Consider the following 27,254-nt stretch of genomic DNA (forward strand, 5'->3'; position numbering starts at 1 on the left):
GAGGGGTGGGGCCCATAGTGAAGGGTGGATCTGGAGAGGGGGTTGTGATGGGGGCAGTATCTGGGATCGGGGTGTCAGGTTGGGGAGGAGGTTTGGGGGCAGTTAGGTGGGGCTAGGAAGGAAGGTTTGACTGTGTGGGGCAGGGGGATGGGGAAGGATTGTGGGGTGGGCAGGAGGGATCTGCGATTGGGGTTGCGCAGGGCTGGCTGGAGAAGGGCTGTGGGGTGTATTTGAGTGGGGGGGGGAGATATTGGGACTGGGGAGACTCAGTGGGAACCACAGTGTAACTGGGGCTCACAACCATGCCCACTGGCGCTTTGCTGGGGTGAATCCCCCTGCAACAGCAGCTGTGGTGTGGGGGTGCCTGCAGGGGCCTCGTCCTCTGTTTCCTGCCCCGGAAAAACACCCAAAACCCTGTTACACCAAACTGACCCGCTAGCCTGTCGCTGCAGCTCCCGGCCTGGCCCCTATGGAGAAGGTCATTGTGCAGAGCTGCCAGGATGGAGGTGAGTCTGCCTTTGAGCTGGGCCCTTCAGAGAGGATTAGGAGGGAGACTAGCCATCTGGTGTGGGGGAAAATCTATCTAATCTAGCCACCCCAAATCTATCTATCCCATGCCCCCCTCACCTCCTTTATCTATCCTACTTCTGAGGTGCCTATCATTGTGGTATCTGGGCGCCCATTTGCTCTGCATCCTTTCCTCTTCCACAAGGCAGGTGTGGGTTATTTCATCTGCTGCTTTTGGAGCAGAAGAGAAAGCTTTTCCAACTGGTTCCTTCTGATCCCAAATCTAATTTCTCTGCCTCTTTCACGGCAGGTTCTTAAATTGCACCCCAGGGGCCCCTTGCATCGATGGCACCAGAGCGCCTGCCTCGCAGTAGTAGAAAGCAAACAAAGAACAGAGGAGGTCTCTCCACCAGTCAGCAGGGCCGGGCTGGGGCTGGGGGCGGAGGGAGCCGGTGTTATGGTAACAAGGCAGGTTGTGGAAGTGGGGTTTGGTGCATTTTGCTTCAAAACACTGAGGTGAAATGCAGAAGCTGCTAGCAGTGGGAGCTCAGATCACCAGCCCCCCACATGCTCCCCCAGGGGTCCTCCCACATCTGTGTGCTGCCTGAGAGTTTGCAATGCAAAGCCTGGTTTTCCTGCCTTTTGCAGATGTATTCTCATCTGCACCCCCTGACTGCCTGCCCCCATGTGAAACCGACAAAGAGAGCCATGAAACTGACTCAGCATCTGCATGCATCCCTCATGTCACAGCTGCTGAGACTCAAACCCGGATCAGATCTACCGGGTGACCCCCAAGCCATGTCTGTACGCACACGCAGCATGCAGCTCAGCTCGGCTGGAAGTGCCTCTCCCTTGCAGATTTTACAGCTCTGACTCAGGGTCTGCCCTGAGAAGTGACTAGATTCTAGCATCACTGCTGCTTCCTCAGATTTCAGTGTGACTCCGATTCCTGTAGCCTCCCCTCTCGGCTTCCAGGAAGAGGACACAACAGCGAGGAGGCCAGGTTTCAGTATAGCTCTCCGGGTGGGGCGAGACCCTTTGCTAACCGTCTCAGAGACGTTACAGAGACAAGGAGCTATGAGGTCGCCTAGGGCCTTCTGGCGCCGCAGGGGAATGTTGAATGGGAGGCAGCAATGCCTAGTGGATAGAGCAATGGATTGAGGCTCAGGACACCTGGCTTCTATTCCTGGCTCTTCTGCTGCAGAGCTGGGTGGCCTCGGGCAAGTCACTTCCCCTCTCTATGCCTCAGTTTCCCCTCCTGCCCTTTGTCTGCCTTGTTGGATTATAACCTCAGCAAGGCAGGGACTGTGTCTGTGCAGGACCCCACCCTTGCTGGACTATTCTGCAGTCTAACAAGTCTTCCAGGCAAAGGCTCCCTCTCTTAATCCCTTTCCGTCCCTTTATTCTTACCCATCATCTCTTGGGCCCCCTCCATGTTTCCTTGGCCCCCTGTGGGAGGAGCATAAGCTTCGTGGGGGAGCATGGATCAGCGTTCATGTCGCACTTCCCGTCCGTACCTGGCCGGGGCCGGGGAAGCTAATGATCCAACCAGAGGACCAAATTCGGTGACGAATCCTGCTCACAGGCCACCTGCTAAGAAGAGATATGCCTTGTATAGCAAAGGTACATTACCCCTCTTCCATGGTATCTGAGCTTAATGTGTTTAGTCACGTACCCCTGCGAGGGAGGGCAGGGCTATTATTCCCATTGTACAGATGGGGAAACTGAGGCACGGAACGGCTAAGTGACTTGCTCAGGGAGTCTGTGATGAAGCAGGGAGTTGAACCCAGGTCTCCTGAACCACCGAACAGAGGGGAATAATCACTTCCCTCGAGCTGCTGGCAATGCTCCTATTAATGCAGCCCTATGTGCCAGTAGCCTTCCTGGCAATAAGGGCACACTGCTGACTCATGTCCACTGTAACCCCCAGGTCCTTTTCTGCAGAACTGCTGCCACGCCAGTCGGTCCCCAACCTAAGTGCAGGACTCGGCACTTGTCCTTGTTGAACCTCAGCAGATTTCTTTTGGCCCAATCCTCCAATTTGTCTAGGTCACTCTGTATCCTATCCCTGCCCTCCAGTGTATCTACCACTCCCCCCAGCTTAGTGTCATCCACAAACTCGCTGTGCGTGCAATCCACCCCATCCTCCAGATCATTAATGAAGATGTTGAATAAAACCAGCCCCAGCACTGACCCGTGGGGCACTCCGCTTGTGACCGGCTGCCAGCTAGACATCGAGCCGCTGATCACTACCCGTTGAGCCTGACGATTGAGCCAGCTTCTATCCACCTTGTAGTCCATTCGTCCAAGCCATACTTCTTTAATGTATCAAAAGCTTTGCTAACGTCAAGGTATAGCACGTCCACCGCTTCCCCACATCCCCAGAGCCAGTCACCTCTTCATAGAAGGCAGCAGGTTGGTCAGGCATGACTTGCCCTTGGTGAATCCACGCTGACTGTCCCTGATCACCTTCCTTCCTCCACGTGCTTCAGAATGGATTCCTTGAGGACTCTGCTCCATGATTTTTCTGGGGACTGCAGTGAGGCTGACCGGGCTGTAGTTCCCCAGATCCTCGCCCTTCCCTTTTTGAAGCTGGGCACTAGATTTGCCTTTTTCCAATCATCTGGGACCTCCCCCGACCACCACGAGTTTTCAAAGACAATGGCCAGTTCCCCTGCAACCACATCAGCCAACTCCCCCGGTTGCGTTGGTTTTGGCACCAGGGACTTGGTGTGGGTCCAGATTTTCTAAATAGTCCTGCACCTGTTCTTTCAGCCTCGAGGGCTGCTCACCTCCTCCCCATTCTGTGCTGCCCAGTGCAGTACTCTGGGAGCTGACCTTGTCTGTGAAGACGGAGGCAAAAAAAAGCATTGAGTACTTCAGCTTTTCCCACATCCTCTGTCACTAGGTGGCCTCCCCCATTCTGTAAGGGGCCCTCACTTTCCCTGACCTTCATCTTGCTGCTAACGTACCTGTAGAAACCCTTCTTGTTCCCCTTTATGTCCCTGGCTAGCTGCAACTCCAGTTGTGCTTCGGCCTGCCTGATTTCACTCCTGCACGCTCGAGCAGTATCTTTATACTCCTCCCTAGTCATCTGTCCAAGCTTCCACTTCTTGTAAGCTTCCTTTTTGTGTTTAAGCTCCCCGAAGATTTCTCTGTTAAGCCAAGCTGGTCGCCTGCCATATTTGTTATTCTTTCTGCACATTGGGATGGTTTGTTCCTGCGCCCTCAATAAGGTTTCTTTAAAATACAGCCAGCTCTCCTGGATTCCTAGCCTCCCAGGGGATCCTGCCCATCAGCTCCCTGAGGGAGTCAAAGTCTGCTTTTCTGAAGTCCAGGGTCCATATCCTGCAGCCCCCTTTTTTTTTTTCCTTGTGCCAGGATCCTGAACTCGACCATCTCACGGTCACTGATGCCCAGGCTACCACCCACTTCTACTTCCCCTCCCAATTCTTCTGTTTGTGAGCAGCAGGTCAAGAGGAGCACGGCCCCGAGTTGGTTCCTCCAGCACTTGCACCAGGAAGTTTCACCAGCAAGTTTGCGCCAGGTATTTCCAGTGCACCCCATCATCATACGCTCTGGGCGGCAACTCACTGCATTGCCCGAGGACCAGGAGTGGATAGGAAGGGCTGGCAGTGGCCTGCGGGTGCCCAGGGATGCCGGCAAGGCTGCGTGGCTCCCTTGTGTCCCAGCTGCCCCAGCCCAGTCTGACACGTGCATCTTCTGCCCAACTAAGCAGCCTCCAGGTCGTGAGGGGCTAGTGTGGGCGGGCTGATTCCAGCATGGCTCTCACCCTCCGCCCCGGGGCCAGCTCTGCAACAACATGGGATCAAGGGAGGGTGTGGTCTGGGGGTTAGAGTCCTGGTAGTGTCAGGAATCCTGGGTTCTGTCCCCAGCTCTGGGAGGGGAGTGGGGCCTAGTGGTCGGAGCAGGGGCTGGGAGCCAGGACTCCTGGGTTCACTGGGTGCTAGCAGGTAAGTCACTCGCCCTCTCTCTATTTTCTCCATCTCCACTATGGGTCTGGTGCTGGGTCCCCCCAACAGGGTGCCAGGGCTCAGCTGATGGATGCCCGACACCCCCTCCCCCCGGTAAAGCGGCTGTTTAGCACAGGGGGCCTTTTCCCAGCCTGGCGTCCAGCACCCCGCGGCTCGGGGGCCGGGAGGGAGCCTGGGGCCAAGGCATGTGGCGGGGGGGGGGGGAGGCGTAGGTCCAGGGGCACCTCCCCCTGCCCGCTGGCTGCCCGCCGGCCCGCTCCACCTTAAGGGATCCGGGCCGCTCCACCTTAAGGGCTGGAGCCGCGGCGAAGCCCGGCCCGGTGCTCGCGGCGGGGGCCGGGGGCTGGCGCAGGAGCGGGACCCACCCGGCGCGGCTCGGCTCGGCTCGGCTCACACGGGCGCGGCGAGGCCGGACCAGCAGCTGCGTCCCCCAGCGCAGCCCGGGCTGCAAGGCAGAGAGCGAGCCAGGGACCTCGCGTGCCAGCCCCGGGCACCCCCCCCCCCGCGCCGTGCACCCCCCGCCCCGCCGCGTGCCAGACCCGTGCCAGCCCCGCGCCAGCCGAGCCCAGCATGGCCGAGCCCAGCAGCGAATGCAGCATCAAGGTGCTGTGCCGGTTCCGGCCCCTGAACCAGGCGGAGATCCTGCGGGGGGACAAATTCGTCCCCCTCTTCCAAGGGGACGACAGCGTCATCATGGGGGTGAGTGCCCCCCCCCCGCCGGGGCTGCGCCCCCCCTCGCTGCGGCATCGACCCCCCCCTGCAGCTGCCCGGCCGGGGGGGAGTCTGTGTGTAAGGCGTGGGGGGGGGCACCCGGTGCCCGGCTGGGTGACGCAGCGCGCCCGGCGCACAAAGAACTGGGGCTGGGTAGTTGTGGGGGGCCCCCCCCCAGCCTCCTCTCCCCGGCCCCCCCATCTCCCCTCCCCAGCCCCCCAAGGTCTGCCAGCGGGAGATTGGCTCCCGAGAGCGGGGTGGGGGTGGCAGGTGACCCGGAGGGGGGGACGGTATTGCAGAGTCTCCATCCCAGCCTGGGTGTGGCCAGCGGGGCTGGGGATTTGGCTACCGGAGCGTGACCCACAGAACAGAGAAGTTGTTGGGTTCCATCCGCGGCCCCCTGCTTGCCCCACTAGCTGCCTCATTTCCCCCTCGCTGTCCCTTCCCCCGTCTCTGTCTGTCTGTCCATCCCTACCCTGCAAAGCGGCTGATTCCCCTTCCCCACCCCCACCTCGCCAGGGTGAAAGGTGAAGGTGTCCCTGGTAGCCAGGCCTGGCCGTGGGGCCCGGTGGCCGTGCCAGCGCGCCCCAGTGCCGCTGTGGGGCCGCGCCCGGGCTCGGAGGGGCGGGCAGTGCCAGGAAGGCCAAATGGTGCAAGTGGCTCCTCAGGCTTCGGGTTGTTTACTGCAAGGTGTCCGCGCCCCTGATGCGCGGTGTCGCCTGGCCAGGGGATGGATCCATCCTCCCGGGCCGGGGCAGGGTGGGGGGGGGGGCTGGTCCCCGGGGTGGGGTTGTCAAAATCAGCCCCTTGGTTTGGCCGAGAGTCAGGCTTATCCTGGGCAGCGGCGGCGGCGGCAGGGTCTGTCATTAGGATGGATGTCACTGTCTAAGGAGACAAAAGGTGGGAAGGGAAACTGAGTCACCGAGAGGGGGAGGGGGAAGCCAAGGGCCGTGGCAGAGCTGGGGGTTAGGACCTCGCTTTCTTGCCTGCCTCTTCTCCTCCCCCACCTCCCGCCCATCCCCACACTGGCTGGGGCCTTATTGACCCTCGTGGGGGCCGGCGATGGGCCCCCCTCGCTGCCCGGGGGCCGGCAGGAGAACTGGGCCCAGTGACGGGCCCCAAACGGGGCATTATTTATATCCCCCCCCCCCACTCCGGAGCAGAGTTCGTCCCCTCTCACGCTGATGTGAATGGGGTGCGTGTGCTGAGCCGGGGTGGGGGTGGTCACTGCCTGGCCTTGTATTCATGCTGCTCCCATGGGAAGCCCCCCCCTTTGCCTTCTGGCTGGTGGGGGACGGGGGGGGGCATCTGTGACGCCTTCACCTTCCCCCTCCCGGCATAAAGGCCATTTCCTCGCTGCTCCGTCATCCCGGGAGCCCCTCCCTCCATTGTGCCCAGCGCCGGCTCTGTGCAGACACAGGCCAGTCACCACCCCCCCCCCCCCCGCCATCTCCTGCCCCCATTTCCAGCCGGGTTTGGCGTCTGAGGCTGGGGAATGGCGGGGGGCAGAGGGGGGGGCCAGCTCTGCGCCGCGTAGCCCCGGAGTCCCCTTGGCTGGGGCCAGGGGCCGCGCTGGCCGGGAGCTAAGCGGAGGAAGACCAGGCCCAGGAGGAATCTCTCTCCGGGCCGGGATTAGGCCAAGGATCCCAGATTAACGGGTTTGGCCGGCGACCCTCCAGCAGTGGCTGGTCCCGAATCCCGCGGGGGGAGCGAGCGGAAGCCGCCAACCCCCCCCCCCCCACTGCCCGGTCGCAGGCTTCCACCAGGTTTAGAGCCCTGGAGGGTTTGCTGGGGGCATGAGCCGGGAAAGGGGGGTTGGAGGCGAGGAGGGGTTTGGGGGGGGGGGTGCAGAGTGATACAGGGAGGCGTTGAGGAGATCGTGGGCCGGGGGAGCAGCGAGGCGAGGGGTTTGGGGCTGGGATTGGCTCAGCGGCCGAAGGGAGTTGGGCCCTTCCCCAGCTGTTACACAGCCCCCGACACCGTAGTGTCTGAGCCTGGTGGTCTGTGGTGGCTTTATCCTCACCGGCTCACACGCTATCAAAGCTGCCCTCGCAGGAGACCCTACAATGACAAACCCGCCCGTCAGGGAGACCCTACAATAACAAACCCAGCCCTCACCATAAAAAGCTGGCCCCTGCAGGTGACCCTACCATAACAAGCCAGTGCAGGTGCAGGGACCCCTGAGACGCTCTTGGCGGCTGTGCAGAATCGTTATTTACTGAGGCCCCATGATGGGAGTCGGCACCAGATTGGCCGGGCGAAGGCTGCTTCTCCCTCCAGTCACTGCCTCGGGGACCAGCCCCCCGTAGTGTCCTGGCTGGGGGGGAGCCTGTGTGGGCGCCCCCTAGAGGATGTATGTGGGAGTCGCCGCTCCAGTGCTTTGGAGCTGGGCAGGGTTGGGGGAGGGTTGGTGCTGAGAGTCGCAGGTTCTAGTCCCGGTTCCCCGGGCGGGCTGGCGGGTGGGTGGGGGGGAGGGTTCAGTTGCTTGCAACCCACGTGGGGCCGGGGTGGGTGGGTACGGCTCGGCTCAGCCTGTGCTGCAGTGCTGGCTGGAAACTCTGCCCCAAGGGCACCAGTGGGATGAGTTTGCTGGATCTCGGCCAAGTTCCTCATTCAGGCGCGCGTCTTGGCTCCATCGGCATCTCTGCTCCGGAGTGAGCCGGGCTGCGGGGGGGAGGGGATGTGGGCGGGGCAGAGGGGCACTGGCAGAGTGGGGGAGCCCAGCGCCGGGACAGCAGGGGGCTGGGGGGGCAGCTGGCACGGTTCCTCCGCAGCTCTACGCCTGGCTCCTTTATCATGCATGGCCCGTGTCTCCATTGATGGGGGGCTGGGATCTGGCCCTTCCAAGGGGTCGATCAATCCCCCTGGTTCTTTGGTCCCCCAACCCTCTCCTGGGGGTCCGAGCTGCCCCCCACCCATGAGCCACGTGGGGAACTGCCATCCTGTCTTACCAGAGCTGGGCCTGGGCCGCTCCAGGGCGTCTGCAGCACCTGGACAGCTCCCGGCACCGGCCTGCTCTGTCCCTAGCCGGGATAGGCCCGTTTGAGGCCTGTGAGTCATATTGGGAGATGGGGGGGGCAGGGCATGACCCCTCCCCCCACGGTGCCTGCTGGGGGGGGTCCCTGCTATCTTGGGGGGGCTAATTATTGAATTGAATGTTGCCCCCTGCCCGTCTCCCCCCGGGTTAACCACAAGCTGCCGAGGTCCTGCAGGGAGGGGGCCAGCTCGGCCCCCTGTAACGGGCTGGTGCTGGGAGGGGCAGCTGGGGGGGGGGGCGGATGCAACCCCCCCCCATTGGGTGGTGTGGAGCAGCCGTGCAATGCCCTGTTTTTGCTGCTGGGTCTGGAGCTTCTTTATTCCCCCCCCCCCCCCACCAGCACCGGGCTGGGGGGGTCGCCCTGCTCTACCGGATTGGGGGGGGGTAGCACATCCCGTCGCTCTCGGCTGTGACCCCCTCCCCCCGTGTTCCAGTCTAGCGGGGAACCCTGACCCAGCTGCTCCCCGCCCTGTGGAGTGGGGGAATGACCCCCCCAGCTCAGACGCACCGGGGGGGGGGGGGCAGGATGGTGCAGTGAGAGGCCCCGCCCCTCAGGCCAGGAAACAGGTGGTGGGGGAGGCGGCTGCGGGGGGCAATGGGGGGCTTTGTCTCTGTGCGTTGGCACTGGGTGGCACAGGCACCAGCCAGCCCAGCCCCCCCTCCCCTCCCTGAGCCAGCAGTGCCCCAGAGAGAGCTGGGGGGGGTTGAGCAGGGCTGGGGTAGCAGGGGGCTGTGGGATGGGGGTACCCCACAGGCCAGGCTGGCTCTGCCTCAGTGTTCCCCTGTTCTGGGGCTTTCCACCCCCCACCGGGGGGGCTCCCAGTCTGGGACAGAGCTCTGGGGGGTCCCAGTCTGGCTCTGAACCCCCCCCCCCCCCCGTGTTGCAGGGCTAATGTGGGGTGAGCCCTGGCCCTGATCCTGGATCCCCCTGGCTGGGGGCCCCATGGGGTGAACCCTCTGTACCGTGGGGCTGGGCGCCACCAGCCCGGCAGGGAGTGGAGGTCTCTGCCTGGGGATTGACACCCCCCATTTGCTTCCCCCCACCCAGGGCAAGCCCTACGTCTTCGACCGCGTCTTTCCCCCCAACACCACCCAGGAGCAGGTGTACCATGCCTGTGCCATGCAGATCGTCAAGGGTGAGCGGGGGGAGGGTTGGGGGGGGGGGGGCAGCACAACACGGGTTTAGCAGTGGGACCAGGCTGGTAGGGGCGTGGGGTGGGATAGGTCCAGGCTGCAGAGTGGGGAGGGGCTCGGCTGCAGGGGGGCAGGAGGAGTGAGGATGCAGGGGGAGGGGGCACAGAGGGGAGGGGCAGGGGGGCTCTCGCTTACGCGCCCCGTCTCTTGCAGACGTGCTGGCCGGGTACAACGGCACCATCTTCGCCTACGGACAGACATCCTCGGGGAAGACCCACACCATGGAGGTGAGCTGGCCAGGGCTGCGGGGGGAGCCGGGGGGCGGACAGGGTGATGACCTCCCACGGGAATGGGGGGGGCGGGAGGGAGGAGAATGGGGGGGCTTAGTGAGCTCCTTGGCCTCCCCTAAAAGCTGCGGGGAGGGAGGGGCTGGGGGCTGGAGCTGGGCCCCCTTCCAGGGAGACTGGGCCCCATTGCTGACCCCCCTCACCCCCAGGGGAAGCTGCACGACCCCCAGCTGATGGGCATCATCCCGCGCATCGCCCGTGACATCTTCAACCACATCTACGCCATGGACGAGAACCTGGAGTTCCACATCAAGGTGAGCAGGGGGCTGGGGGGGCGCGCAGGGTGGGAGGGGGCCCCAGGGGGGCTCTGGGGAGGTTGCAATCTCTAGGAGGGCCCCAGATTGAGGTGGGGAGCCGCACGGGGGATCTCTGGGGTGTAACAGGGTGGGGAGATTTGGGGGGCCATGGGAGGCTGAGGGATCTGCAGGGGGTGATCCTAGGGATTTGGGGGGGCCCCCTGCGCTCCTCCGCCCCCCCCCTCCTCCTGCCCTGCGCTCACATGGCTCCATCTCTCTCCTCTCCCAGGTTTCTTACTTTGAAATTTACCTGGACAAAATCCGGGACCTGCTGGATGGTGAGTGACACCCGCCAGGAGAGTGGGGGGGGGCTGAGTGAGTGGGGGCTGCTCCCTGGGGGCCCCTTCCCCAGCCCCCGATGTCCCCCCCCCCCCCGCCCCTTCCCATTCCAGCTCAACCCTTTCTTTTCCCAGTGACCAAGACCAACCTGTCGGTGCACGAAGACAAGAATCGGGTACCCTACGTCAAGGTGAGCGGGGAGGTCGCGGGGGGGGGGGGGGGGCCACAGTGGGGCAGGAGCCCAAGGGAGCAGCTAGAGGGCTGGGATTGAAATCCCCTGCTGCATGGAGGGCGGGGGGGGGGCTGTGGGAAGTAGAGTGGGGCACCCCCTGGGAGCTGTGGGGGGGGGCGAGGACCCCCTCTTTGCGTGAGGCTGACACCCCGCCCCCTCCGCCGGCAGGGCTGCACCGAACGCTTCGTCTCCAGCCCGGAGGAGATCCTGGACGTGATCGATGAGGGCAAATCCAACCGGCACGTGGCCGTCACCAGTGAGCAGCTGGGGGCAGCAGCCCGGGGGCCGCCCGCGGGGGGGAGGCGGCAGCTGCCCTGGCCCCGGGTCCTGGCCCGGGAGGCGTCCAGCCCCCGGGGTCACCAATCGGCCCCTGTCCCGAGGGCCGGGGAGCCTGGGGGCTGGGCGAGTGGATGAGAAGGGTGCAGGCCCAGTGGGCCTGGGCAGTGGCAGGCCTTTGTGCCCGGGGGGGCGGTTCCCTGTGCCCCAGCGGGTCTCCCACCCCCTGCGTCTCCCCCCCAGACATGAACGAACACAGCTCCCGCAGCCACAGCATCTTCCTCATCAACATCAAGCAGGAGAACATGGAGACGGAGCAGAAGCTCAGTGGGAAGCTCTATCTGGTGGACCTGGCCGGCAGCGAGAAGGTGCTAGGGCGGGGGGGGCTGGGGGCTGAGCATCCGGGGGGCAGGCGGGGCGGGGATTACCCCCCCCCCCACACACACACCCGGGTCCTGCAGCGGCACCGCCCTGCTTTGGGATCTCTGCCTGAGTCCCCGCCGTGGGAGAAGGACCTGCCCCCCGCCGGGCTCCTGGCTCAGCCCCCTGGGGGGGGAGCAAACCCCCCACCTCTGGGAGGGCCGGGGGCCCCCCGCCCCTAACCGAGGCCCGCTCTGCCGGCAGGTCAGCAAGACGGGGGCTGAAGGGGCCGTGCTGGACGAAGCGAAGAACATCAACAAGTCGCTCTCAGCCCTGGGCAACGTCATCTCGGCCCTGGCGGAGGGGACGGTGAGCCATGCCCCCTCCCCGCTGCACCCCGGGGTGGAGGCTCCCCGCCCCCATTCCCCTCAAGGGGGTGTGCTGCCCCTGTCCCCCAGCAGCTGGAGTTCAGGGTGTCCCTCTCTCTCCAGCCCCACTCGCCCCTCCAGGGCATGTCCTCTCCCCCCACTTTTTGCCCGGCTCCCTCCCCTGGTGCAGGGTGCCCCTCCCATCCCCAGTGCGCCCCTGCCTGCCCCCCACTGCTTTCACCAGCCCCGAGTGCCCCTGTCTTTGGGGACAAGGCAGTCTGCGTCTCTCCCGGATCCGTCTCACGCCCAGCTTTGGAACCCCTCAGCCCGGCCCCCTAGAACCTGTGGGGCTGCAGCCTGCCTGTCTCCCCCGCCCCCGGGCTCTGCCCAGCTGAGCCAGGCTCATGGCACAGAGGTGCCCACGCCTCGGGGACGGACGCACCTCAGCCGGCGCCTTGCCAGCCCTTTGTCTGGGATCTTTGCTTGGCTTCCCTGCAGGGGGATCTGTCTCCCGCTGGGCCTGGGGCGCCCGGTGCCGGCATCTGGCCTCGCCGTTCTGTGTTTTTTTCTAATGACTCAGCCAGCCAGGCCCCATCCAGACCTGTGTGTCCTGGCCGGCCCCGAGAGCAGACGGGCCTTGGCCCCCCACCTCACAGGGCAGCCATGCAACAAAGGGGAAACTGAGGCACGCGTCAGGGGTCAGAAAAATATGACAGATGCTTCCCACTGTGTCCCAGCGTCTCCCCCCCCCCGGCCCCCTTAACCTCCCCCCTGCGCCCCTTGCAGAAGAGTTACGTGCCGTACCGGGACAGCAAGATGACGCGGATCTTGCAGGACTCGCTGGGTGGGAACTGCCGCACGACCATGTTCATCTGCTGCTCGCCCTCCAGCTACAACGACGCCGAGACCAAATCCACCCTCATGTTTGGCCAACGGTAACGGGGCGACGGCCGCGGCCCCCCTGCTGCCCCCGGGGGAGGGGTTCTACCTGCTCCCTGGGCCCGCAGGCGCCCTCCCCCCACGGTGCCACCCGCTGCCCCCCCTCCCCAGCTAGGGTCTCCCCTCTCATTGCGCTGGACTGGAGTCGCTTGGCTCCCGATGCTGGGGTGCCCCGGATCCAGGGAGGGGGCAGAGCTGGGGGGCGGGAGGAGAACCAGAGGGGGACACCAGTAGGTGTTCAGGGGATCGACTCCCCGGGGAACCCTGGCCCAGGGATGCAGCGCTGGAGGATGGAGGGTTGGGGATGAGCCTGGGCTGGGGGGTGGGGCTGGTTTGTGAGCCCCATGTGAAAGGGCCCCCCCACCCTGCACTGTCTCCCCCAGGGCCAAGACCATCAAGAACACGGCGTCGGTGAACCTGGAGCTGACCGCCGAGCAGTGGAAGAAGAAGTACGAGAAGGAGAAGGAGAAGAACAAGACCCTGAAGGAGACGATCGGGAAGCTGGAAGCTGAGCTGAACCGCTGGAGGAATGGTGAGGCGGGCCGGGGGACCCAGGCGTCCGAGTTGGGGGGAGGAATTAACCCTGCTGCTGGAGGAATGGTGAGGCGGGCCGGGGGACCCAGGCGTCCGGGGGGAGGGGAGCTCACCCTGTCCTGTGGAGAGGGGGTTTGCTCCCCAGGGCTGTTTGTGACTGTCTCGGGTGTGATGGTTCCCGGGGGTTACCCTGCCCGCCTTCCCCCCAGGGGAGAACGTGCCGGAGACGGAGCAGCTGAGCGAGGAGGAGCGGCCGGCGCCCGACCCCTGTGAGGAGACGCCCGTCAACGACAACGCCTCGTCCATCGTCATCCGCATCTCGGCGGAGGAGCGGCACAAGTACGAGGAGGAGATCCGCAAGCTGTACAAACAGCTGGACGACAAGGTCAGCCGGGGCAACCCCCCCCTTCCCGGGCCAGCCCCCCAGACCCACTGCCCCCCTGTGCCCTCCAGACCCCCCTTGCAGGGAGATGCCGGGGCACACACAGACCCCTGAGTGTACTGTGTGCCCCTGCCCCACACTGCCGGGTTACCAAGACCCAGACCTCTCCGCCCCTCGACACTTCCTGTTTCCAGACCCTTCCCTGTCCCCTGAGCTCGGGGGGCCGCGCAGCGGTGCCCGGGGAGGGAGCACCCCACGGGGCGGGTGGCACTGACCCGCCTCCTGTCTCCTTCCCCCCAGGACGATGAGATCAACCAGCAGAGCCAGCTGATGGAGAAGCTCTCACAGCAGATGCTGGAGCAGGAGGAGGTGAGACGCCGAGAGCCCCCCGGGCAGGGGCTGGACCCCAGCATGGCACGGCACCCGGCAGCCCCCTCTTCCCCAGGCCCGGCTCCCAGCTGGGCCCCGCCTGACCTGCCCGTGCCCCTCTCCCCCAGCTGCTGGTGTCCACGCGGGGCGACAACGAAAAGGTGCAGCGGGAGCTGAGCCACCTGCAGGCGGAGAACGACGCGGCCAAGGAGGAGGTGCGGGAGGTGCTGCAGGCTCTGGAGGAGCTGGCCCTCAACTACGACCAGAAGGCGCAGGAGGCGGAGGAGAAGGGCCAGCAGAACCAGCTGCTGGTGGACGAGCTGTCCCAGAAAGTGGTGAGCCGGGAACCTGGGCGAAGCCGGACGGGGCGGGAAAGGGGCAGTCCCAAGCCGCGCCCGCCCTGGGGAAGATGCCCTCGGAAAGTGGCCTGCAGTTGGGCGAGGAGCAGGATGCCCGGGGTCCCCGTGTGCCCTGGCCTCTCCCCTCCCCGGGCACGGAGGGCAGCAGGAATGGGGGTGTGCTGGGGCTGAATGGGCCGTGGGTGAGCTCCCTCCTCCCGTGCAAGGAGCAGAGCGGGGCGGATTGATCTGGGGCTGACAAGATCCCCAGGTGTGTGCTGGGGGGGGGCTCCAGCCCCGTTTCTCTGGGCCCAGCCGCTCGCCTGCGCCAGGCTCTGAACCCCTCCCGCCTGCCCCCCCCCCCCAGACCACCCTGCTGGCCCTGGAGTCGGAGCTGCAGCGCCTGCAGGAGTTCGGGGTGCACCAGCGCAAGCGCGTGGCCGAGGTGCTGAACGGCCTCATGAAGGACCTGAGCGAGTTCAGCGTCATCGTGGGCCACGGGGAGATCAAGCTGGTGAGGTGGGGGTGGGGTGGGGAGGCAGGAGTGAAGGGGAGGGGGGAACTGGTGGGGGGGGGCAGAGGACGGCTCTCACCTCCCCGCCCCCCTTGGGCAGGGGAAATCAGTGGGGCGGGGGAAGAGGCGGCTGGGGGTGGGGAGAAGGGGGATGGGGCGGACGGGGGGGGGGCAGAGGGCAGGTCTCAGCTCCCTGCCCCCCCCGCAGCCGGTGGAGATCAGCGGGGCCATCGAGGAGGAGTTCACGGTCGCCCGGCTCTACATCAGCAAGATCAAGGCGGAGGTGAAGGGGGTGGTGAAGCGCTGCCGCCAGCTGGAGGCGCTGCAGGTCGAGTGCCAGCGCAAGATGGCCGTGACCGGCCGGGAGCTGGCCGCCTGCCAGCTGCTCATCTCCCAGGTGAGGGGCGGGAGCAGAGGCTCATGGGAAGAGGAAATCGAGGCACATGTGAGAGCCCTGCCTGGCCCTGGCTAAGGGGAGCCCCCGGGCTGCTCTGCTGGGGGGGTGGCAGTGTGGGGGTGACAATGGGCCGGTCCATTGTGGGCTGATGCCTTGCTGGGGCTGTGAGCAGGGGCTGGGTGGGATGAGGCGGGAGCCGTGGGGCTGGGTGGGATGGGGCCATGGGGCTGGGGCCGGCTCCTGGGCAGGGCCGGCTTGTGATGGGGCAGGGAGCCGTGGGGCTGCCAGCGAGCTCAGGGCTCCCCCCCCCCCCGTCTCCCCGCAGCACGAGGCCAAGATCCGCTCGCTGACCGAGTACATGCACAGCGTGGAGCTGAAGAAGCGGCACCTGGAGGAGTCGTACGACGCGCTGAGCGAGGAGCTGGCCAAGCTGCAGGCCCAAGGTGCGTGTGGGGAGCCCGCCCCTGCAGTGGGGGGGGCTGTGGGGTGCTGGGCAGGGCCGAGCTCCCCCTAACCCTCTGCTCCTGGCCCCGCAGAGACCGTGCATGAGGTGGCCTGGAAGGACAAGGAGCAGGACCTGATCCAAGACGCCGACGAGGTCAAGGTTGGGGGCGTGGGGGCCCAGCCAGAGCTCTCTGGCGGGAGAGGGGCGGGGGGGGCCCTCTCTGTGCCCTCTGCTGGGAGGATGGGACCAGTGTCTGTGCTGGGGGGGCTGTCTTCCTCCCGCCTGCCTTTACCCTTCCAATGGGGGGGCTGGATCCATCCCCACTCACCAGAGAACAAGGGGTGTCAGCCGGGGGGGGAATGGGGAACCCAGTGGGGGAGGAATCTGGGGCCCATTCGTGGGGCAGGACGCTTGGCAGGGCAGTCTGCAGCCCCGGGGCAGGGGGGGATGGCCAGTGGCCCCCGGCAGGCCCGGCTGTAACAGCGGCGCTTGTCGCGCAGCGGGCCCTGGAGCTGCAGCTGGAGGGACACCGGGAGACTCACCACAAGCAGCTGGCGCGGCTGCGGGACGAGATCAACGAGAAGCAGAAGGTCATCGACGAGCTGCAGGAGTGAGTGAGCCCGGGGGGGGGGGGCTTTTCAGTGGCAGGGCTCAGGATTCGGGGGGGAGGGGGCGAGCTCCCGGTCATGACGGCCTCTGTCTGTCTGTCTGTCCTGCCGCAGCCTGAACCAGAAGCTGCAGCTGGAGCTGGAGCAGCTCCGAGCCGACTACGAGAAACTCAAGAGTGAGGAGCAAGAGAAAACCATCAAACTGCAGGAGCTGACGTGAGCCCCCCCGGTCGTCCCCCCCCAGCTCCCAGGGCTCAGCCCCCTCCCCCCCCATGCCAGGGCTGGGGCTCACTCCCCCCTGCCCTGCACCCTTCCCCTCCCGTGCGCCCGGGTCTGGAGCCAAGATCTCCCCCCTAGTCCTGGAGCTGTGGCCCCCGCCCTCCCCGCAGTGGCTCCATCCCATAGGGTCGTCCCTTCCCCCCCCCCCTTCCCCCAGCTCCCGCCTGGAATCGTGCCCCCCGGGCGCTGACCCCCGTCTCCTCTCCCCACCCAGATTTCTGTACGAGCGCCACGAGCAGTCCAAGCAGGATCTCAAGGGGCTGGAGGAGACCGTGGTAAGTATCGGGGCCGTTCCCCGGGGCGGGGACGAGAGCCAGGGAGCCGGGGAACCTGTCCTGATGTCAGCTCTGTCCGTCTGTCTGTCTGTCTCTGCCCCAGGCCCGGGAACTCCAGACCCTTCACAACCTGCGCAAGCTTTTTGTTCAAGACGTCACGACTCGAGTCAAGAAAGTGAGTGGAGCCCAGCCTGGCCGCGCCCTGCTCCCGGCCCTGCCCCCCCGGCTCCAGCGCAGCCCGGCCCACCCCCCGGCCCCCCTACCCCAGCACGGCCCTGCCGCAACCTGCCTGGGCCGGCGCCAGCCCTGTGCCCTGCTGAGCCGGTACCGGCCCCCCCACTGGAGCTCACCTCTCTGCCCCCTCTTGCTGTGCCCCCCCAGAGCGCGGAGATGGAACCCGAGGACAGTGGGGGGGCTCATTCCCAGAAGCAGAAGATTTCCTTTCTTGAGAACAACCTGGAGCAGCTTACAAAGGTTCACAAACAGGTAGGGGGGGCCGGGCGCCCCGGGGGGGATGGAGCAGAGCGGGGTGGCTGGAATGAAGCCAGCATGGAGGGGTGGCGAGGGGTCAGCTGGAACCGGCTGGGGCGGGGGGGCACTCGCTGGAGAGCGGGTGCCTGGGGGCACCATGTGGGCTGTACCGCCCGGCAGCCTACCCCTGGGGAACACGCTGCGCCGCAGCCTGGCACCGGGGCGGGCCCGTTGTGGGTTGGAAGGGGAAGGAGGCTCTCCCAGCACTGGGGTCACAGGACGTCCCCCCGCCCCCCTTGCCCCCCCATATTGCTTCCCGCCTTGGACTCAGGCAGTGCCCGGACCTCACCAGCCCCTGGCTGTGTCTGACCCCAGCTAGTGCTGTCTGCCCCTCCCGCACCCCCTCTGCAGCAGCCTCCTCTGGGGCACCCCCCACCCTTAGAGTGACCATCACCACGGCGCCTGGGCTGAGAACGCCAGACTCATCACACCTGCTCTGCATTCTGTGCCAGGCGCAGAGTCTGCGCCCGGCCCCCCCCCCCCCCCCCACACACCTCCCCTGCTCTGGGCTGGAGGAGCCGCTCCCAACGGCGGAGGGAGTGTGGGGGATCAGGCAGCACCCCCTGCCTTCTTCCCCCAGGAGTTGGTCCCTGCCCTGTGGCGAGGGGGCTGTATGGCACACTGCGTTGGGGGGCAGTCTCGGCTGGCTGGCCCTGGGGTGCGCGGGGGGAGGGGGAATCCTGGGGTCTGGCCCGGGCGTGGATGCTACATGCCCAGCTCCCAGAATGGGGAGAGCGAATGTAGGCTTTGGCCGTGCTTCCCACCCCCAGCCCTGCCTAGCCCTCCCCTACCCCCCACGCCCCGTCAGCCTCTGCCTAGCCCCCTCCCCTGTCAGTCGGTGCCTCGCCCCCTCTCTTCCCCCCTTGGCCCTGCCTAGCTCCCTCACTCCCCATCAGCCCTGGCCTAGACCCCTCCTTCCCTGCCCCCCTCAGCCCTGCCTGGCCCCTCCTTTGCCCCCCACCCCTGATCTGTGCCGGTCTCCATCCATTCTCAGTATCTCTCCAGCTCCTCGGCATCTCCTCCCCCCACACCTCTGCGCTGGGGGTCTCCCCATCATGCTGGAGAGGGCACCAGGCTCCTGCCACACAGCAGAGGGCACTTCTTGGGCCCTGTGTCCCCGAGAGGCTGGGTCCCCAGGGGTTAGCACAGCACCAGAGATGAGGTGGTGCAGCGCCCGCTCGCCCAGGCTGGGGCATAATCTGGTTGCTTTCCCTGCCCTGAGCTCCGGCTGTGCACCATGGCGCCCTCCCCAGTCTCCTGCCCGCCAAGTCTGGGGGAGCCCGTGGGAGGCTGACGGGGCGGAGGGGGGGGGCTGCCCCCCCAGGTGCCGCTCTGTGTTGAGTCACCGCTCTGTGTCCCCTTTCGCTGCCTTTCCCTAGCTGGATCTCTGGGTCTCCAAGGTACCGTATCCTCCCCCCACCACTCCCCCAGCCTGCTCCTTCACCGGGCGGGCAGGCCAGGCCGGAAATGTTTGCAGAGCTCACTGAGAGTTCGGTCACGGCCCCTGCCTGGGGGGGGGCTATTGTGACCTTCACGCTCTAGGGCACCCCATCTTCATCAGTGAAATACACAGTAATATCTTAACCTCTATGTATTAGCCATTACCAGAGCAGAATCCACTCGCTGAGCATACAATGCTCCCCCCTCCCATTAAGGCAGCCACATTTTTCCGGGTGCTCAGGCAGGATCAGGTTGTCTGGGGCTCCAGCTTCTGCAGTGATGGTTGGCAGGGAGTTGAGGTCCGGCCGCTCTGATCTTGGGCCGTGTCCTGTAGTTAGGCTCCAAAGAACTTCCTTGTGGACCCCAGTTTATAGAGTTAAAACCTGCGTCCTGCTTAGCTGACCCGTAACTGAGCATTTGACTGCAGTATTACGGAAGAATTCTTTGACGGACCCTAACATAGTGTGAAACAATTGTTTAACCAGTCCTACCCCGCCGCCTTTGCTGATTTAAATCTTAGTTCTGCAACAGACAGAAACCCTCAAAGAATCAGACAGACAGACACCATCCAGATAAACAATAGAGAAGCAGGGACCATAAAGGCAAAACAGGAGAAGTGTAGATTTCACAATCCCGATTCTTGAGGAGTGATTCCTTGCCAGACAGAATGCTATCGGACAAAGTTTTCTTTAAACCGCTGAAGGTCTGTTTCTTTATCTGGTGAGGGTGGGTCCTATTAGGACAGGAGCGCCTTCTCGCCAGCCTGAAATGGCATTGTTTTGATGTGGCCGAGATGGGACGCTCTGCTCCTTAGCTCATGGCTGCTACAGTCGTAACATGGCTGCGGGAAAAGGCCTCAGACCCCACAGTCCCCTCCTTAGTGACACTTCTATAAAACCATTCATCTCCTGCTTGTAAATTGTGATCCTCCCACGCATCTCCCAGATTTTCATGGGCCACACACGGAAACAGGTCAACACCATGGCAGCACCCCCTCCCTCCCGAAAACGTCCCCTCCCACAGCCGCAACCAGGACAGTCTCTCCGGGCCGGGGTCGGTGGCCGTCAGGAGTCTGGCACCTACTGTCCCCTGGCAGCATCTCTGAGAGCTCCTTTCTCCCCGGTCCAAAGGAGTCTTGGGTAGCGCCTGGGATGGGCCATACAGGATGTGGCCCCCCTCCCCCCCCCGATGGGCACCCCTCAGGCGGGCCGGGCCCTCTGCTGTGTGATCTCAAACATTTTCTTGCCTGCCCCTCGCCCTCGGCGGCTGCGCCAGATGGTGCCCGTCCCCCTCCATCCCGCCGCAGCTTGCCTCCCGCTTCCGCTCAGCCCTCTGCCACGCGCTCGGCTTCTGCTCTCCCCCCACGGCTGCTGCCTGCATGCCACGCGCCTGGTGGCACTGCCTGCCTGTGGCTGTGGACTTGTGTCTGGCAGAGCTGGGGGGGTGCGGGGGTTGGCCTGGAGAAGGTAGGTACCTGCCGTCTGCCTCCCAATGGGCCCCACAACTGCCCCACTGCGCTCCAGCCTTTCAGCCAACGTGTGCCCCAGGCCTGGCTCCATGTACTGGGGAAGGGGCGGGGGCAGTGGAGGACAAGGAAAGGGGCAGCCTGTGAAGAGGTACAGAGGGATCTCACAAAATTGGGTGCTGGGCAACAAAATTGCAGGCGAAATGCAATGTTGATAAATGCAAAGTAATGCCCATTGGAAAACATCATCCCGACTAGACACACAAACCGATGGGGTCTAAATTAGCGGTTAGCACTCGAGAGAGATCTCGGAGCCATTGTGGGCAGGTCTCTGAAAAACATCCACTCAAATGTGCAGCGGCAGCCAAAAAAGTGAACAGGATGTTAGGCATCATTAGGAAAAGGATCGATAATCAGACAGAAAATATCATATTGTCTCTTTATAAATCCATGGTACGCCCACATCTTGAATCCTGCCTGCAGATCCGGTCGCCCCATCTCAAAAAAAGCTGTATTATATTGGAATTGGCAAAGGCACAGAAAAGGGCAACTGAAATGCTGAGGGGTGTGGAACAGCTTCCATGTGAGGAGAGATTAATAAGATTGGGACTTTTCACCTTGGAAAAGAGATGGCGAAGGGGGGATACGATCGAGGTCTATAAAACCATGGCTGGTGCGGAGACAGCAAATAAGGAAGTGTTATTTATTGTCACGTAACACAAGAAACTAGGGGCCACCCAATGAAATGACTAGGCAGCAGGTTTAAAATGAACAAAAGGAAGTATTTCTTCACACAACGCACAGTCAATCTGTGGAACTCCTTGCCAGAGGATGTTGCAAAGGCCAAGACTATAACAGGGTTAAAAAAAGAACTGGATCAGTTCCTGGCGGACAGGTCCATCAACGGCCATTAGCCAGGACGGGCAGGGGTGGCTGTTTGCCAGAGGCTGGGCATGGTTGACCGGAGGGATCATTCAATGATTCCCTGCTCTGTTCATTCCCTCTGAAGCACCTGGCCCTGGCCGCTGTCGGAGGACAGGACACTGGACTAGATGGACCATTGGTCTGTCCCAGTATGGCTGTTCTTATGTTCTTATGAACCTGGCCAAGTCTCCACCGGGCACAGGAGAGAGAGCCAATGGGGAGGTGCCCTGCCTGCTTCCCTCTGTGTGGGAACCCCTGTTTCCACTTCCCAGTGATGTAGCACAGGATGAATTAATCTGTGGAACTCCCTGCCACAGGAGGGCACTGAGGCTAAGAGTTTAGGGGGCTTTGGATCTGGGATAGGTCCCCGACATGGAGTGAGAGGGGCCACAATTCCCCCACCCCAAAGCGATGGGGTGGTGGAGACTCCCCCCAAGGCAGGGTCTCCCTTAGCCCCCCACGGGACGGGGGCTTGCTGCTTTCTCTGAAGCAGGCTGCGGGCCCTAAGGGGCTCCGAGGGGTTCCTCTCCCCTCCGCCGACGCCCCCCTTGTCTCTCCGGTGCCCCCAGCTGGTTCGTGACAATGCAGATCTGCGCTGTGAGCTTCCTAAGCTGGAGAAGCGCCTTCGGGCTACGGCTGAGAGAGTTAAGGCCCTGGAGGGTGCACTGAGGGAGGCCAAGGAGGGCGCCATGAAGGACAAGCGGCGCTACCAGCAGGAGGTGGATCGCATCAAGGAGGCCGTGCGCTACAAGAACTCTACCAAGCGCACCCACTCGGCGCAGATCGGTGAGCACCCGGCCAGGGGGACCACGGTCTGGCTGCAGCGCGGGGGCTCTGGCTCACCCGGGAGCTAGGGGCAGGGGGCTGGGATCCACGCCCTCTTTCCTACGGGAGTGGGCAGGGCCACGGACCTTTCCCTGCACGCAGGTGACGGGCAGGGATTGGCGACGGCTGGGGGATTAGCCTTCTCCAGCGGCAAGGAGCGTGCTGACCCCGAATGGTCCCGTGGGTAGGGGAGGGTGTGGGGGGGTGGGCACATGTAATGAACCTCCCCCCCCCCATCACTCTCAGTGCTGGCACCGCTGGACTCTCGAGCCGGCATGGCCTGGGCCAAGGCCGTAACCTCGCCCCCCCATTCTCTGTGGGCCACATGCCCATCCCGGCCCCGGGCGGGTGCTGTGCCCGCCCCGCTGCCTGTACAGCCAGGAGATGCCCAAGGGCCGTGACTCAGTGGCGGTTTCTCCCTTTCAGCTAAGCCGGTGCGGCCCGGACACTACCCAGCCTCCCCCACCAACCCCTACGGCTCCCGCAACCCTGAGTGCATCAGCTACACCAACAACCTCTTCCAGAACTACCAGGCGGCTTACATGCAGGGCACCGCCCCGGACGCCTAGTGAGTGCCGGGGGCCGGGAGGGCTGGGGAACCCCTTTGGGTGGGCTGCCACGTGGGTGCCCGCACCGCTGCCCCTGTACCCTGCCCTCTGGGGCACGGCCGCCACGGGCCCGGCAGCCTGGCCTTGGTGTCTCAGCCCGACCGGCTGCCTTGTCGTGTGCCGTTGAGTTGCAGGGCGGGGCACAATCGCCCTTGCCCCCCGGTGGGCAGCGAAGGCTCTGGCTGCCACGCTGGGAAGAGAGGATCCAGGCTGCGAGCCCCCACCATCCACCCCTGCCACCTGGGGGCAAGGGCTGCCGGTCCCTGGGCCGTGGTCTCCTGTAAGCAGCTGTCCGTGCTGCGGTTCTGATGGCTCTGTCTGTCTGTCTGCTTCCCCCTCCCCTGCTCAGTTTCGCCAGTGCCTCGTCCAGCAGCGGCACAGGCTCCTCCGGCGGCTCCCTGGCCCCCTACCAGAAGCTCAGCGTGGATAACGGTGAGAGGGGCCCAGCCCGCGCAGGGGGGGCGGGGTGCCGGCGGCTTGTGGTGGGGGGCGCTGGGGGGAGAAGACCAATCCTGGGTAAACCTGCTGGATCAGTCAGCTTCTCCTGCGCCCCCCAGTCCGGCAGCAGGAGGCTGCAGCTGAGGCTGGGGAGGGACAGGGATGGAAGTGCCCGTCTGCTGGTGCTGCCCAGGGGCGGGGTGGCCAGGGGCCCTGCCGGGGACTGGAACCTGCGGCCCTGCAGAGATTCCCCCCTCCCGAGATCCCCCAAGAGCCAGGGACCGGCCAGCAACCCCTCCTACCCGTCAGGGACCCCTCTACAGGGCTGGCTGCTAGGACGACGGGGGGCCGGGCCCCCACCGCCCCGCCCCTGACGCTGCGCTTTCCTTTCCATGTCTCTGTCGGGCTCCAGGGAACGCTACAGACATCAATGATAACAGGTGAGGCTGGGGGCGCCTGCGGGGGGGCTGGGTACCAAGTGATGGCAGGGTGGGGAACCGGGCGCCCCTCGGGGAGGACCCCACAGGGAGGGCATCATCCATGCCTCTCCCCCCCCCTCCCGCAACGCTGGCTGCCTTCAGGTCGCCTGCCCTGGGGCTGGAGCCGCCGTGCTGGCCTCGGGAGGGGGTTGGCACTGGGGTGGGGGGGTGGGAAGGGGCCTCCCCGGGCACAAGCTGCAGCCGGGGGCACGGGCAGCGCTGACTCTCCCTCTGCCCTCAGAAGCGAGCTGCCCTGCAGCTGCCAGGCTGACGAACAAGCTAAGCTGTTCCCGCTCCACCAAGAGACGGCAGCCAGCTAATAGCGCAGCTGGTGAGTGCCCCCCACTGCTGGGCCCCCGCTTCCCCGTGGGCCCTCTGCCGCTGCACCCCCTGCCCTGCGGGCCCTGCCCTGCCCTGCCCTGCCCTGAGGACCTCTGCACCTCCCGTCCCACGGGCCCAGTGTTCCTGCAGCCCCTCCTCCCCCATCGGGGACTCCCTGCCATGTGCCTCCTCCTGGGGGTACCCCCCACTGTCATGCCTGCATCCCCCCTGGGGAGCCCCTGGCAGCATCACACTGTCGCCGCCCCCCAAAGCCTTTCAGTATCGTGTGGGCGCCGCTGTCCCTCTGCCCCCCGCTATCACACTGGCACTGCTGCGCCAGTCCCCCAGGATTGCACCTGCACCCCCTGTCTCCCACACTAACCCTCCCCCCTTCTGTGTCGCCCCGGGGGGGGGGGTCCTCCCATGAAACTGCTGTGGGGCTGCCCCTCCTCCCGCCCCCCAGGTCCGTCTGGACACACGGGGCTGCCCTGGCGAGCCGGCTTTCCCCATCACCCCGTTAGCTGGTGGGGCGGGACCCCCTGGCATTGCGCTGGCCTCCGGGGTGATTGAGCAGGGCTTGCCCCAGGGCGGGTCCCTGCAGTCCAGGGCGGCCCGGCTGCTTTGCCCCCTGGATTCCCACGCTCGGGCCCCACGGGGTGACAGCACCCCCTGGCGCCCAGAGATCTCACCCCGCCCCCTCTTTTCTTGTAGTTTCTAACAGGGGAGGTCTCTCCTCAGCATGGCGCTCTCTGGCTTCCTGGGGCCTCTCTACTAACCCCCGTCCGTCTCTGTGTCCGACTGTCCTGCTCTCTGTCTCCTGTGTAATTCCCCAGCTGCTGTGCTCACTTGCTCTCTGTCCCGTGCAAGGTAGTCGATGTTGTCTCTCTCCCGTCCGGTCCCGCCCAGCCCAACCCGGCTCGGTTTTAAAATGCCTTAAGCGGACGCCACGAGGAATGTCTGGCATGGAGCCCAGGCCCAGGACCACCCCGCCCCGGCCCCTCTGCACCCTCGGGAGGGGGGAGGTATTAGCCATTTCTCCTCACACCCCCTTGTCCTGCTCCGGGCCGTGGAGTCCCAGACCCCATGGCGCTTCCAGGCGCTGCCCTTCGCCCTCTATACGGACCACAGCCGGGCCTGACCTGCTGAGTAAGAGGTGTCCCCGCCGCCTGGGGCGCCCTATGCGTAGCCAGCTGCAGGGCGGCCTGGGTTCTCCTCTGAAGAGTTGAGCGGCTCCGATCCCCAGCATCGCGGGAGGCTTCCCAGCCTGCCGTCCCGCTGGGCTGGAAGGGGCCCCGCAGCTGGGGGAGATTGGTGCCTCTCGGCTTTTCCTTCTGTCCCCCAGCGACGGTTGGCCCCTCCCACCTCGCTGTGCCCCCCCCCAAGCTCACCCAGCTGCCCTCACCCCAGCCTGGCATCCGGATGTGGCGCTGCCATGGCAACCGCGTGGCCAGCAGTTCCCTTCCGCCCGCAGCTGTGCGGGGGAGACGGCTGCTCGCCCCCCAGGCTCTGGGAACTTCGTGGGGGGGGGTCCCCTGCCTTGCCCAGCATCAGACTAATCCCTGGAGAACACGCGTCCCCGGCACAACCACTGCCCCCCCGCTGTCCATTGGGACAGCAGACTCAGCTCCCGTGCCCAGAGCGGGTCACTCCTGGGCAAGGCAGAGGTGCCCGTGCCAGCACTCGGGGTATGGCAGGTGGGCTGCACTCCGTATCCTGCTCCCAGGAGTCCCAGGCCCTGGTGCTGTCTGGGCTGGGCCCTCCCCTGCTCCGGGAACCTGCACGCTCCTTAGCAGGAGAGACCTGGGATGCAGAGAGACGGGCTCCCCTTGGGGGGGGGACACTGCCACGGTTATGAAATCTGCCTGCGGGATTTGCACCCCCTTATACAAATGAGCACCGGAGCTCCAGAAGCAGCTGGGCCTATGGGCCCAGGCACCCTTCCCCGCACTGTTCTGGACAAACCAGAAGCTGCTAATCCCCCGGTGGCGTCTTTTTTCCGTGTCTCTGGGTAGCTGGGCGGGCTGGCGGGCGGCCCCCTGCCTCTAGCTCGCGGGTGTGTGTATCCCAAAGGGAAGCGCGCAGACCCCGTCCCCTGCTCCCCTCTTCTCACAGTGCCACAGCCCATGTGCCCAGAGCAGAGCAGGCCGGGGGGACCCTCACCCCGACGTTGGGGTCATTCTCCCTGCCCCTGAGAGTCGGGCCGGCCCAGCCCACCCCCCACCCCCCGCTCAGATCACACCAAATGTTGCATGTTGGAGTAAAAAGTGTTTATTTAAAAAAAAAAATCAACCAATAAAGAGAACATCACAAAGGAGGTGAGCCCTGGCGTCTGGCGCGGGTCGGGACTGGGGGGCAGCGGGCACGAACCAGGTGTGGGCAGGCAGCGTCCTCCTGTCCCGTGTTTGCATAGCATCCAGCAGAGTGGCCTGATCCACGCTGGGTGCTGCTCCGTGGAGCGGGGCCAGGGATAGCCTTCGCTAGCCCTGGGGGGCCGGTTATCCTCCCGTGTCAGTGGAGGTGGGAACTAGCTGGGTCAGGGACTTTGGAGGACTGAAGAACAGGGAAATAACACACACACCCCGGGGCTTAAATCATGCTGATACCCTAATGCTGGGCATACCAGCTTCCTCCTGACCGTGCGGTTGGTGGTGGTGGTGGGGGGGGGGGGGATGTGGAACTTTAACCCCTCGGGCACCAACCTCCGGAAAGTGGCACAAGTGGCCACATGCAGCAGCCAGAGCCAACCTCAGCCTTCCAGGGCAGGAGCAGCCGAGTGACGTTGGTTAATGCCCTAGAGGAGACATTAGCCTGGCTCCAAGCACGACCCCTCCTGCCAGTTTTGTGCCACTTGCCCTGAGAGGGATGCCCCCCCCAGCCCCAACCTGCCCATGGCCAGAAACGTTCCCAAGCTGATTTCGGATCCCGCCGCAGGGGGGATCCCCCCCACACCCAGTTTGCAGCAGGGAGGGCAGCGGAGGGGTGAAGGGGAAGCTGAGAGCAGGGATGATCTTTGGGGCATGACACTTCGGTGAGCAGTGGGGGGATTTCCGGGAGTGGAAATGAAATTAGAAGCCTCTTGGCCCAGCTGGGGGATGTGACGGCGTCAGCTGCCATCTGCTACATGGGAACTCTCAGCCCAGGTCCTAGTAGGGCTCGTGCCCTTGTGACACACGCATCCTGGTGGCTCCTGGGCCCCAGAGCTGCTGGCCCAAGCGGTGAATGAGGCCCTGACCATTACCTCTTGCCCCTGAAAGAGGTCATGACTTTTACCCCGTGTTTTGTAGCAAGTGTCCCCTGAGATCACTGCCTTCCCTCCTACTCAGAGCGAGTGGGGTCTCACAGTCAGAGTTTAGGGACCATTCGATCCTCTCGTCTGACCTCCTGTGTAACACGAGCCAGCTAGCTTCACCCAGCTACCCCTGCTGTGAGCCCCATAACCTGTGTGATGAAAGCAGCATCGAGACAGGCCTCCAGCCTGGGTTGGGGACGTGAAGAGATGGAGACTGCACCCTGCCCTTGGACACTGGGTCCACTGCTTGAACACCCGCCCGGTTAACATTCTGTGTCATTTTTCACGTGAATTTGTCTGGCTCCAGTTTCC

The 27,254-nt window shown here is 64.6% G+C and overlaps 1 protein-coding gene across 5 annotated transcripts; it reads left to right on the plus strand.

The window, feature by feature from the left end:
• The first annotated feature begins 186 nt into the window (after positions 1-186).
• Positions 187-25,965, plus strand: KIF5A (kinesin family member 5A). 5 transcript variants are annotated; one of them, XM_067529789.1, is made up of 31 exons: positions 187-506; positions 3,889-4,054; positions 9,299-9,386; positions 9,598-9,671; positions 9,881-9,985; positions 10,257-10,305; positions 10,441-10,496; positions 10,707-10,794; positions 11,058-11,182; positions 11,439-11,543; positions 12,329-12,477; positions 12,865-13,013; positions 13,225-13,400; positions 13,698-13,766; positions 13,895-14,101; positions 14,472-14,618; positions 14,827-15,015; positions 15,341-15,458; positions 15,552-15,619; positions 15,961-16,070; positions 16,183-16,284; positions 16,562-16,622; positions 16,726-16,797; positions 17,004-17,108; positions 18,533-18,553; positions 21,552-21,768; positions 22,234-22,375; positions 22,765-22,847; positions 23,266-23,293; positions 23,574-23,663; positions 24,365-25,965. In XM_067529789.1, exons 2-30 carry the CDS (start codon positions 3,920-3,922, stop codon positions 23,650-23,652), a joined length of 3,117 nt encoding a protein of 1,038 aa, XP_067385890.1. In that variant the 5' UTR covers positions 187-506; positions 3,889-3,919; the 3' UTR covers positions 23,653-23,663; positions 24,365-25,965. The 5 variants fall into 5 exon arrangements, with proteins under 5 accessions (XP_067385890.1, XP_067385892.1, XP_067385893.1 ...); XM_067529791.1 differs by having other exon boundaries at positions 15,552-15,613; XM_067529792.1 differs by lacking the exon at positions 18,533-18,553.
• Positions 25,966-27,254: the final 1,289 nt, after the last annotated feature.

Source organism: Emydura macquarii, unplaced genomic scaffold (assembly GCF_026122565.2).
Source record: "Emydura macquarii macquarii isolate MOO-44397 ecotype Brisbane River unplaced genomic scaffold, CSIRO-AGI_Emac_v2 contig_2994, whole genome shotgun sequence".
NCBI lineage: Eukaryota > Metazoa > Chordata > Testudines > Chelidae > Emydura > Emydura macquarii.

What these genes read in the sequence shown, in the direction of transcription:
- KIF5A (XM_067529789.1), top strand. Translation starts at nt 3,920, where the DNA reads ATGCCCAGGCTACCACCCACTTCTACTTCCCCTCCCAATTCTTCTGTT. An exon ending in ACCTGGAGTTCCACATCAAG is followed by an intron (nt 9,986 to 10,256) that starts GTGAGCAGGGGG and finishes CTCCTCTCCCAG; the next exon opens with GTTTCTTACTTTGAAATTTA. An exon ending in CACCCACTCGGCGCAGATCG is followed by an intron (nt 21,769 to 22,233) that starts GTGAGCACCCGG and finishes TCTCCCTTTCAG; the next exon opens with CTAAGCCGGTGCGGCCCGGA.